Source organism: Priapulus caudatus, unplaced genomic scaffold (assembly GCF_000485595.1).
Source record: "Priapulus caudatus unplaced genomic scaffold, Priapulus_caudatus-5.0.1 Scaffold279, whole genome shotgun sequence".
NCBI lineage: Eukaryota > Metazoa > Priapulida > Priapulimorpha > Priapulimorphida > Priapulidae > Priapulus > Priapulus caudatus.
The window spans coordinates 5,105-18,091 of record NW_014577340.1 but is presented as its reverse complement, the minus strand read 5'-3'; the positions used below and the strand labels follow the sequence as shown (position 1 = coordinate 18,091).

The window sequence follows — 12,987 nt, the reverse complement described above, 5'->3', positions numbered from 1 at the left end:
CCATCTTTGTGTGTGTGGCAGGGGCATCTTTGTGTGTGGGGGGGGGGCATCTTTGTGTGCAAGCGTCCATGTTTACTTGTGAGCAGTCACCGTTATATGAATGTTTGAAATTTGAATATGAAGTTTTACTAGTTTTTAAACGTTCGCGAAGAACAACGAACATTCGTTTTCTACTGACCCGGGCCCTCTTCTTCTGGCTTTAATTGATCTTTGATTTTCTGTTCCCCAGGGCATGGACTCGGTGAACGAGCGACGGGTGTTCGAGCTTGTCGTGCAAACGGCGTGTCGTACGAATACGTCACAGTACTTCCTGCTCACGCCGAAGGTAGGGTCACGCCACAATTAAAATATCTTTGTTTGCCTTAAAAGCTTGGGTAGGGTTAGGCTTATTTTTTTTGAGGGGGGTCTTTTTACAAATTCAGCATGGTTGAATTATGTCAGTCATTATGTTGAATGTTTGTTTTGCTTGGTACATATAATGTATTGCTTACAGATTTATATAATGTACAGTGATACAATTTGTAAAAAAAAAAAAGAATGGGAAAGATCAATAAAAAATTTTGAGTCTGCCCCTTTTTGGCGGGTCGGTTGGTTGAGGGCAAACAAACAATCTTTTTATTATGGCCTCAAGCGCGGTCCCGTCTTCGCGTCCCATCCTAATGTTCATATACCTGTCCCTAGCTCTGCCCATGTAGCCCTTCACTCTCTCTATAACACTATACACACTCAGTTCGTGCTCGCCGTAGCTCTATCTGTGTAGCTCTTCGCTCCCGCTACAGAGCTATATAAACCCACAGTTCACGTTCACTATAGCTCTATCTGTGTAGCCCTTCCTTCTCGCTACAGAGCTATAATAAACCCACAGTTCAACTTCACGCTCAACGTAACTCTACCTGTGTAACCCTTCCCTCCCATTACAGCACTATAATAAACCCACAGTTCACGCTCACCGTAACTCTACCTATGTAACCCTACTCTCCCATTACAGCACTATAATATACCCACAGTTCACGCTCACCGTAACTCTACCTGTGTAACCCTTCCCTCCCATTACAGCACTATAATAAACCCACAGTTCACGCTCACCGTAACTCTACCTGTGTAACCCTTCCCTCCCATTACAGCACTATACGATCCACAGTTCACGCTCACCGTAACTCTACCTGTGTAACCCTTCCCTCTAGCTATAGGGCTATACAAACCCACAGTTTACGCTGCCGTAGCTCTGCCCGTGTAACGATTAGCTCCTGCTACAGGCTTATTTTATACACGACCCACATTGCTAAGAAATGTGGCAGTGAATCTACTGTGTAGGGGGCTACATGGGTGCAGCTCTGCACGGCATTACCGATCGCGTAAGATGTTGAGTCGCTTCATAATGAAGTTAAAAATCGATGATGATATTCTTAATCGCAGGGTGTTTGCAGCTGGTGTGATCGTGCTTACAATGATGCATGCGCGTTAGTCAAGGCTGCACAGCTGCCACCAGGTGGCATTAAGTATCTCATTAGTCGGATACATTAAGTAGTGTTTATCAAACGGTTTGATTAAGTAGTGCGCGTGAACATTGTTGTTGGGTTTTAATCGGTTAACTCCTGTAAGGTGGCCTGTCGTTGCAGTTGCTACCGGTGCTGTAGTTTATAAAGTAATTTTGATAATTAGTTTGTAAGCATTGCTGTTGTGGGGTGTTTGTGCGTTAGTTTCTACGTGTCAGCATGGCGTTGTACGGGTGCTACCAGGCCTGCAGTTAAAAAAAAATGGTAATCTTATTGCGTAGTCTATTCAAGCATCGATATTGTCGGGTGTTTAGTGCGTTGTTTGACTCCTGCGTTGCAGTTGCTGCCAGACCTGGAGTATGCGAGCAACATGAACGTGATGTGCATCTACAACAGCTCGTACGGACTCTGCCACACCGAGTGGAATCTTCGCGACTTCGTACGCCAGCGCAGCATGCTGGGATAGCGTCCTGCAGGGGTCCGGCAGGGGGCAGGGTGCGCCAAATGTTGTCCGGAGTCCTGGGTTGGAGGGCTGGCCATGAGTAACTGGTTCTAGTGGGCTTTGTCAGGGGACAAGTCACGCATAACGTGTTCTAGTGTCATGTTTCAGAGGAGAACCAATGCAGAATGAATTTTATTAGTGTCCTGTGTTTGAGGGAAACCCATACAGGACGTGTTCTAGTGTCCTGTGTCAGGGGACACGCCACGCTGAGTGAGTGCTGGTGTCCTAGATGAGAGAGCAACGCACGAGAAGATCAGATCCCTAATCTACGATCCTCAAAAAGTCCAATAACTGCTCAACATTTTGGTACCTTCTGTCCTTTCTAATCAAGTTTGAATATATTCATTTGTCTTATGTGCTATTCTGATGAAAAAATTTTCCTACAAAAAAAACGTTATGCTAAAAAAGGTCTGTCTGAACCTCTGTCAACTATAGAAAGTGTGGCAGTTTCACACTGATATATTTTATGATAGCTTCCTGATAGTAGTAATGTTAGAGGTGTCTATTTTATTATAAGAATTATTTTTGAGGTATGGTTAAAAATGTATGTGAAGCTAAAGGTTTAGGAATAGTGGCTATCCATACACCTGTAAGAATGGTTGCCATCAACACACATGTAGCAAGGATGGTCATTTACACACCTGTAAGCATGGTGGCCATCCACAAACATGTAGCAAGGATGGTCATTTACACACCTGTAAGCATGGTTGCCATTCACACACCTGTAAGAATGGTGGCCATCCACACACCTGTAAGAATGGTGGCCATCCACACACCTGTAAGAATGGTGGCCATCCACAGAGCTGTAGTAATGGTGGCCATCCACACACCTGTAAGAATGGTGGCCATCACAGGCCAGATCACGATTGGGATTATGAAATTACCTGTGCAACACGTTTAAAGTGCGCGCATATATTGTTAAACTCGCTGCCGTGCTATTCCGTCCTCCGTAGATATACCACGTCACTGTGAGGTATCCAAGTGTAAAGCTTGAGATAAGCTTCACCCCTGAGCATGCCAGTGAGCATTAGCTTTGTGATTTGATAAATCTGATAGCGACATGAAGTACTGTTGGACCTTGACACAAATTTGACAGCTAATTTTAGACGAACGTTTCTAGGCGTATTTGTAATTCGAGGTGGGCTGTGAAGCTGTTTTTTTTTTTATCTTATGTAATTCATCGTTGGGACGTGGATTTATTTAGTATATCAGATACGAAATCTTTGTTATATTACAAACTATATACTGCTTTCATGAACATGTAACGTTTGTATTTAATATGCACAGCTATTGTGATTGTATGTATTTTACAAAATCTCGTTTAAGATACTGTATTTTGTACTTGTGTCTGTGTAGTAAAAGAAGTATGTGGTTCGCAATAATTTGAAAACAGTTGAACATCGGTTACGTTGTAAACATGATGTAGCCTTGTTAAATGCAAGAACATGTCATTATAACAAATTCATTCTCCGTCTTGTGTCTACTAGCTCTCTCTGGCCTGCATAACTGTCGCTTATCAACGTATATACACAGCAGATTTAGTCAAAGTACCCATTTCTTCTTTAATAATAAACAGTTCAAAAATAAAATCCCGAACACACATATATATATACATACATTTAAGCATGCACGTGTAGAATATTTGCTATTCACCTGTTTGAGTTGGGTCCCACAACTGATCAAGTTCGGTGATAAGTTGTAATTAGGCAGCTCATCGATATATATACAGAAGTTCTTTTGCTTTCCATTAAAAGCCAGTAGAATAATATATATATATATATATATATATATATGTAGAGAGAGAGAGAATTAACCCTCTTATCGCGGTTGCTGTAAAACGTTCCACGTATAGAATTGCCCGTAGTCGTGATATTTACACAGTGCTACCACATCGTCGGGTATGGCTCCCCAAACTTATAGATGCTTCGCTGTCTTATGCGTCTATGTAGCGCCCTACCCCTGCTATATGTCTAGAAATGACCCCCCAACTCGCCCATGCATTTTAGTTGTTTCTTTTTCTTTGGCATGCGTTTAGGTATTGCCTCCCCTCTTAAATCTGTCATGCATTTAGATATTGGCGTTCGCTTGCCATACATTTAGATGTTTCTGTGCCTCTGCCAGCATAAATATAGGCATTGCCTTGCATCTGACCAAGAGTAGATAATAACACATGTGTTATTATCTACTCTTGATCTGACAGACGTTTCGATATTGCGTTCCTTCTGGAATACATTGGTGCTTCGGTGCGATATATGTAAATATTGCCTTTCTTCCCTCTGCTATACGTTTGGATAGTGCCTTTCCTGTGCCATACACTTTGTTTTGCTCTCCCTCTGTCAGCTTTTAAATCTAGGCATTACATCTCGCCATACATACTCGACATCTGCCGTACGACTAGGTATGAATATGTCGTGCAAGCAGGCAATACGCCACCCCGCGTTCAAAGCCGTAGCTAGCGGGTGTAGGGGCAAGGAGTGAGCAGTAGCACCTCCCCCAGAGCAATGTTTGGAATTGTTACATGGTCAATGGCCGAACTGCTCACGGTCAACTCTCGAGCACAACTTGCGCGTGACTTCGCCCCACCGCCAGACCCCAAACCCTTGGCAATGTGAGTTAGCCACGGCACTGACGCTGCGAATCGAATGTCCGTTGAGAGTTAGTACACGGGTTAATAATGACAAATTGACATTATTAATTCCTGGTTAGTATAGTTACACTTGCAAGGTACAACTATAAATAGTAGTTGCGGTAGCAGGAGCGTCGGGGCGTCTGCCTCCCGCGTTGCTCTTGCCGATGCACATCGCGGGGAAGACGACGCTGCAGGTGATCAGCAGCAGACGCGTGCCGACGTCGAAGAACGGCAAATGATGTCCGTCGGTCGGCAGCGCGATGGAGAACAGATCGTATTGCATCGCTGGCTTCAGGATCATCATCCACGCCAGCAGCAACGTCAGCATCCGACGAGTGTCGCCGTAGACGGAGGCGCACACGCAGCTGTCCTGCTGCACCAACTCCATCTGGTGGTCATCTGTAAACAACGGACGTAGACGTTGCAGTCGGGTGCGAGGAGGCGGACAGCAGGGGTCAATCCTACTGCAGGGCCGTAGCGAGCAGGGGGCAGCTGCCCCCCCCCCGCCAAAAAATAACCCAGTGACGAATAATGAGAACTTAAAGAAAATGCTCGCTTAACCGTTTGGGGGAGTTTTAGGTATGTAACCTACCTGAAATGGCTGGAAATGGCATTTCAGGGCTTCTATATTTCAAAATTCCCCAGACCGCCCTAGAAGCGAGCGCCCCAGGCGCTCGTTCATCTTGCCCCCCCCCCACATTAATTCCTAGCTACGGCCCTGTACTGCTGTTATCATAGAAATATATAGAGACATTGAGAGATTTTTTGGCTGTTACAGTTAATTGTTGTCACATGGGCGGAGGGATGAGGTAAGATAAGGAAAGCGAGGTGAGAAAAAAGGAAACGGAATATATATATATATATATATATATATATGTATAGTGATAGAGAGGGCGAGAATATTTACAGATATGTTTGTGGTAGTGTCAGGAAAAGACAAATAGTTTGGGAAGAAAGACGCAGAAACGGTGCATAAACACTCCTATATCTTATATTTTCCCCCTGTGGTTGAACCGAACCGCAGCTACGGGACATATGGCGGGTTATCATATATACACATATATATATATATATATATATATATATATAAACTGTTAGGCTGGCTAGCGAGGTTGGTCTTACTCTTACCCGTAATTATATATACGCTATGGAGCCCAACTAGTATAATATCTCTATGGTCTTATCTGATCGAGCGCAATCTCCGCCTGGTAAGCGTAAAGTAACTCGCTTTTTGATAAGAATCGTTTTTGAATAGAACGACCTTTGCCCAGGGCCGTAGCTACCATTAGGCAATAGGAGGCAAATGCCTCCTACAAAATTTACCTCTGGCTATGGCCCTGCCTTTGCCGAACGATCGTCCGATAACGATCGTCCGATAGTTCCGAGTGGCTGATAGTTCCCGCCAAAAATCTTATCGGTTAGCGATGTCAGGTAGCTTTATAGTATCATTAACTATGCAAAACTACCGAGTACCAATGCAAACCGAGTAAAGGACTCCACATTGTCTATGCGAGTAGAAAGCAATGCGTGGTGCGAGGTAAGATGTCAGAAATTTCAAATGTGTGAAAAGTGTACGATGTAAAGTTGCTGGCACGGATGTACGCGGTTGGCATTCGAGCGCCAACACATTTGGCACGCGTGCCTGGACGCGCTCTAAACACTCGCAGCTTAATATTTTGTGTTGTTGCAACCAGGGGTCAATAATGACAAATTTGTTCACACTTGGTACAACCTAGCTGCCCCCCTCCATTTGTCATTAACTCCAAACGTGCAGCTGCCAAAAAGTTTTCGCGTGTTTTGCGGACTCGGTAAACCAGCTCTAGGTTTGTCAAATTGTCACCTCGTCAGCCTCTAGGTTTTTTATACGTACAGAGCGGTAACCATGACCTTGTCGAGCTATATGCCTCCATTGTTGCACTTCATCGCAAATCTCCCCCGCAAAGCGGCGACTAAGCGGACTACAGAGGGAGGAGGAACACGGGTCCTTTTAGATTCCTATTTCTGATTTCCTATGTCCTATTTCTGATGTGCTCAATCAGTTAGAACATGGTCGGGCAGTTGTCTGAGGCCAGGAGCAACTGGTACCCGTCTATAGGCTGTATACGCTTCCTCGCGCATACACAACCTGTTCTTCCTTTACGAGCCTTCGGCGAAAGGTCAAATCTACGCATCAACAACGCGGACATTGTCTTATTGTATCGGGATAGTCATTGTGGCGTGCAGTAAAGGGTCAATGATCTACGGCTTGTGCGAGCGTGTGTTGTGAGAAACAGCGATCTGACCCCCTATGTGCCCATCATTAAGGCATCGATCTCAATCTGCTAATCGACGACCGATCCCAATAAATCAATCCGAATTTTATGATAAATTATTCGACCTCAACAATCGATCGTAATTAAATGACAAATCATCATTCCCAATAGTCACTATATTGATCATCAATACCTCGCTCACTCATCATCGTCGTGCCATCAGTCAGTTGTCTTTTAAACGAGTTAAAACTAACTTTGTAAGTAAACAGTTGTAAGGGCCATATACTCACGTAGAAAACCGCTACAGTGCGCATTTTTAGGAAAGCTTGGAAATATATACCCCCTGGCTTTCTATGAGAAGATCGCTTACTTACGATTCCTTGTGAGTCCGTCTGTAGAGATGTGAGTGCGCGATATATGTCGTTACTACATTACTCGGTGCTACGTTTACCTCGTCATCATGTTACAATCATTATCATTATGTTACATCTATTCGATCACCATCTTACAATCATTATGACCATGTTACGTTTACTCCGTCATCATGTTACAATCATCATCGTGCTGCATCTACTCGATCATTGTATTATATCTACTCGATCATTGTGTTATAAAAGAAAATATTATCTATTCGATCAATGCGTTACAACTACTCGATCATAGTGTTACAAGCATCGTCGTGGTAAACGTGACTGCATCACTCGTATTACATATATTCTATCATCATGTTACAATCATCATCATCGTGTTATATCTACTCTATCATCATGTTACAATCATCATCATCGTGTTATATCTATTCTATCATCATGTTTAATCGTCATCATCGTGTTATATCTACTCTATCATCATGTTACAATCAGCATCATCATCGTGTTATATATCTACTCGATCATTGTGTTGCACGGATCATCGCGGTAAATGCCACTCAACGCCGACATGCCATGCCGACTGCATGCACTCGTATTACATTCACTGTGCTGTGTCAGCGATAGAGTCGCGACAGCATGTGTCATGCTCCTACTTCGTGACGATAGTCTGGGTGTCAGGTCGCTCGATCGTTGTCAAAATCAGAAATAATTATTCCCTCGGGAGTCTAAAATGTCACGATCTTTAGTCACGAAGCGTCGACAGTGCCGTAGCCTCTGGGGGGGGGGGATTAAGGGAGCAGCCGACCCTTAGATTTTGGAGCAAGATTAAAAAATAAGCTTAGCTAATAATCGTAAATAACCCTAACGTGATTTTTTTGGTCACTTGAATCCGTGAAAGCATTGTCTCAGACCCACCCCTATACTACCACACTATATGGACGTCGATCGAGAGCTGCGCCCGGCGCTCATCATTACATAGTTCAGTCATAACATTTTGCTCTTCCCCTAGGAATTTGCTCAGCCTACGACCCTGAGGTCGTGTGAAAGGTTACGACATTTTAGACTTTATTGGATTTAGACTTTTTGTGTGGATAGCATTTTAGGTACATAGACGCCAGTCGCTTGAGAACTACTGGACCGTTCGTACCTACTCTTAAGGAAAGGTATATGTATACGTATAGGAGAAAAACAAGAGGGGGGAAGAGCCGATGGATATCACTCGAGTCCGCGAGAATGGTTGTACGTGTGAACACTGTAGTGTAAAGTTGTAATAAATAGTCACCGTTCTGATACCGTGATCTGCCAGGACTCTACTATAGATTGATTTTCAGACCGTGCGAAATGTCATCGTATATGAGCGACCACGCCCTCACCAGCGACAATACAACAATAGTCGTCAACTAATCGTGATGTTTCTGACAGACGGCTCCCCCGACACCCAAACCATCCGCACCAAGGAAGCAGCACCTGCTGCCGCCCTAATCGGGGAAGGCTTCTCCTGTCTCTCCTTCTCCCCCCGGGGGGCATCACTCTCTGCTGCCTCGGGGCATCGTGACGTCGCAGTCGCTTACCTTCCGTCAGTGAGTGTTTGCCGCTCTGCGGTCGGCGCTGCTTCTTGCTGCCGACGACGATGCCGACGACGCCGACGACGCAGCAGTACGTGCCGACCGGAAGTACGAAGGCGAACCAGTTCCAGAAGTCGCTGAAGTTGTCGACGAGGCAGAACGGAAGCGTGACCGAAACTCCGGCGGTGTAGATGACGTCGCGCAGCGGCGTCGTCATGCTCACGAGGCCGTAGTCGACGACTTCCGGTACGAACCACACGCCGAGCACGACCGCGCACGTGAGCGGAAGCGACAACGATCGTCGCGCCCCCACGACGAGCTGCGACTCTGAGTACATGACGGCGAGCAGCAGCAGCAGGACGTCGGTGGAGAGTCTCGTCGCCTCGACCTCCATCCAGCAGACGTGCACGGCCGGCACGCTGTCGACGCCGACGGCGGCGCAGACGTACGCGAGCAGCGTGACGACGCTGTAGAGCTGCAGCGCCGACGCTGCGACCATGAGCAGCACACAGCGCAGGCAGAGGTCGCGCCGCCTGGAGCCCGACTCGAGCACGTACAGCGCGTAGACGTTGGCGACGAGAATGACGACGATGGCGACGATGGCTGGGTAGACGATGCCCGTCGTCGCCGTCTTGTGTATGGCGAGGTAAACGTCATAGACGACGCTGCTGTTGTTGCCGACGTCGTCGCTTAACTCTAGATCCACGTCCCCGATCGACGAGATTCTCGCTATCAGACTCCGCAGCCGGAAGTCGTCGACGTCGTCGTCGGCGGCCGATGCATCGGTTAGATACTTTGCGCCGACGCTTCTGCCGACGAGCGCCGCAGCGCCGTCTATGGCGGCGTCGTTGGCGATCACCGACGCCATGTTGTCTTCGTCCTTCGACGCCAAGCCAGCGCCGACGGTGAGAGCTCTCAGCTCTCCGTAGCCGACCATTGATCACGCGAACGCGCACGGACACGAACGCAAGCACACGCACGCACGCACACGCACGAACGCAGCGTCAGAGTGCGGCAAACACTAAGCTGTTACCTGCTTAGCAAGGTCAGTCAGCGACTACTGCTTCTGCTGCTACCTGATAGGTAATGTCAATCAGTTACTGCTGCTGCTGCTGCTGCTGCTGGCTCGCTATATCCGATCTGCGGAATACTCCACGTGGAGCTGCTGATGCCTACGGACGCAGAATGTTAATTATTTTAATGACAGCGCTCGCTCGCTAGCTAGCTGATAATGAAGCCAGGTGTCGCAGGAGGTATCTTCATTAGCGCTGTTTGCTGCAACTGCGACGAAGAGATGCAATTCTCGATGTTCGTGGCAACGACGCGTGTATGCATGCGTCGGTCGGTCGATCGGTCGGTCAGTCGTTTGGTCGGTCGGTCGGTCGGTCGGTCGGTCGGTCGGTCGGTCGGTCGGTCGGTTGCCACACCTGTCGACACTTTCTCGTAACCGTTTCGCTGTCGCAGCTCCCGCTCGTCGGCAGCGAGATTAACGACGACGACGACGACGACGAAGACGTCGACGACTGCGCGTGCGCGAAATTGTCACCTGCAGATGACGCGCGTGATGAGTGACACGAAGATATTGCTCTGAAATTCTTACTCGTTGCCTTTGCCCTCCCCCTCCCCCTCGTCGATCGATCATATTACTGACGTCACGTCGCAGCAGGCGTGCGTGCGCGTGTGATGTCTACCCGTCGCGATGCTGTCGCTAATCACAGGCTATTAGCGCAAACACGAGCAACGTATAAGCGCGCAACGCGACACGTGTACGTAGTCACGGCGTATATAGACATAACGTTCACGTCGTGACGTCATCATCAGCGCGTATTCACATCAAGGGGCCCCGTTGTCGGAAACAAGAATTAGTCTTAACGTCTTAACTTCTTCTCGTATAGACCGTTGACAGAAACGTGGTAAAATAGTTTAAATTAGTTAAGGAGGTAAAGGAGTTTCTCGTAAGTAGTGTATAGAGTTACGGTCTATGAGAAAAAGTGAATGTTGAGACTAATGTTAATTTTGTTTCTGCCAACAGGCCCCGCAGAGATAACGGTGGTACTAATACTCCGTAAGACGTCAATATAGTCATATTTGCTGAGACATCTTCATCTTTAATCTGACTAGCATGTGCCTTACGCTGAGTGTGTAAATCTATGCGTTTTCAGAGGAATCGATGAAATACGACAGGCGATCGAACTTACCTTACACCGGCACCTATAGCATTCGCCTTAGATAGCACAGCCGTTTGTACAAACGCACACACACACACAGAGAGAGAGACAGAGAGGAACGAGGATGATTTTCACGTCTACGTGTGTGTATCCTCGTGCAGTTCGCACTGGTTCCCTGCTGGTACTAGTAGGACGGCATGCGGGCTGTATATGTGTATATGTACGTCGCTAGCGATGTCAGCGCTCTCCATCTCACCTGCGCCACGTTCTATCAACACACCACAATAGTCGCGGGGAGGGGGTGCGATAATCAGGAAGTGAACAGAATTCTAGACGGACACACCTCTGGTTCGGCGCAAAGTGGGGGCCGGTAGTGGAGTGAAAGCGTGTACCGTCTACGCGCTATTGTAGCCCGAGGTTGGTCGGTATGCTCCAGTGAGCGCGGGGTGAAAGTCCTAGCTTTCTAATAGCCTTATCTAAACGGCGGTAATTAAATTTCTTCGCTCGTCTCACCGCGCGCGTTGAGCGTCTTTTAAGAAAAATACGATCCAACCGCTACATCGATACCCGAGAGATATCAACCGATTATTGCGACGCGGGTTTGTGGACCTCGATGTAACGAAGAGAAATGTAAATGATGAATGATGATGAAGTTCACTTCTCCCGCTTATTTTACGTATTATGGGAGAATTGAAAACTAATATTAGTGACATTGATCTGGTTTGATATGGAGTTTGATTATTGATGATTTGATCGCCTATTGCCATTTAAGTAGGACTATTGTATTTGTCTCACGTTTTCTTCTCCATCTCAGATCATTTTACGTATTACGAGAAAATATAAACGAACACTACATCATTGATCTGGTCTGATTATGGAGTTGATATCATTTCGCCATTCGTGAAGGGTCTATTTTACTTCTACTTTCACTTCTACGTATCAGATCATTTTACGTATTACGAGAGAAACATAAACGACCATTACCCCGTTAGCACGGATTCTCGTGAGTTATATGTGGCAACGACCTATCGCCATTACGGCATTACTATTTATTTGTTTACATTACGCACTCCCACGCGTACGCACGAGTGATGATCAATTGCGACGATAACCGCATGATACGTACGCTCTTTCCTGCAACAAGCGAAACTGAATTCTGGAGCCCGTTGTCAGAAACAAATTTAGTTTTAACATTTGTCTTAACACTAACATTTTCTCGTAGACCGTCGACAGCACTTTGTTTCGTATTGTTATGAAGAAATCTGCTACGATTTTTCATTTAGGTAACTTCGCGGCGTTTCTGTCAACGGTCTAAGAAAAAAAGTTGATGTTAAGACTAATGTTAAGACTAATTTTGTTTCTGACAACGGGCCCCTGGTTGCTATGAAGCACGTATCCCGTTTATCGCGACTCATCGTCTGTTTTATGGAGAAAACCGTGAGCTGTCTGCCTGCCTACCTGCCTGCCTGCCTGCCTGCCTTCCTGTCGATGTTTCTTAATTTTGCCAACATCGACGACAGACGACCTCGCGTGGTTATCGACGTGCGAGTATATGCACCGTGGCAGTGGTTTTACCTGAAGCTATAATGATGTCTACTGTAGATAACCTATATCGCGTTACCTTACGCGATATCTTTCATCAACCCTATATATGTACCCCCCGCACACGTTATGAGATGCTACGCGGTGTGTGTAAATTTTTCTTCGACAGCCTTCTACCGATGATGTGGTGTTCACCAAGGTGTCTCTGCATGAACGCAGCGCGTTATGTTCGGTTCCGCAGGTTCGAATGTATACGGTCTTTATTTCGAAATGTTTCGAATATATTTATTTGCGAAGGTCAGAGAATTTCACCTGTTATTTCGTATATGTGCGAGAACGAGTTCTTCATGAAAATATAGATCATGACCGTGTGGTATGTGGCGCTCTACTCTCTCTATGTCTCTCGCTTTCTTTCTTGCTCGCTCTCTCTCTCTCTCTCTCTCTCTCTCTCTCTCTCTCTCT

General features: G+C 46.4%; 1 protein-coding gene across 2 annotated transcripts; it reads right to left on the bottom strand.

Annotated features, from left to right (window-relative positions):
- Positions 1-3,402: 3,402 nt before the first annotated feature.
- Positions 3,403-11,247, bottom strand: LOC106808470. Of its 2 annotated transcripts, none has more exons than XM_014811204.1 (3): positions 11,014-11,247; positions 8,822-10,361; positions 3,403-5,026 (listed from the first exon to the last, which is right to left on the bottom strand). In XM_014811204.1, exons 2-3 carry the CDS (start codon positions 9,750-9,752, stop codon positions 4,710-4,712), a joined length of 1,248 nt encoding a protein of 415 aa, XP_014666690.1. In that variant the 5' UTR covers positions 9,753-10,361; positions 11,014-11,247; the 3' UTR covers positions 3,403-4,709. The 2 variants fall into 2 exon arrangements, with proteins under 2 accessions (XP_014666690.1, XP_014666689.1); XM_014811203.1 differs by having other exon boundaries at positions 8,822-9,987.
- Positions 11,248-12,987: the final 1,740 nt, after the last annotated feature.

What these genes read in the sequence shown, in the direction of transcription:
- LOC106808470 (XM_014811204.1), bottom strand. Translation starts at nt 9,752, where the DNA reads ATGGTCGGCTACGGAGAGCTGAGAGCTCTCACCGTCGGCGCTGGCTTG. An exon ending in CAAACACTCACTGACGGAAG is followed by an intron (nt 5,027 to 8,821) that starts GTAAGCGACTGC and finishes CGTTGTTTACAG; the next exon opens with ATGACCACCAGATGGAGTTG.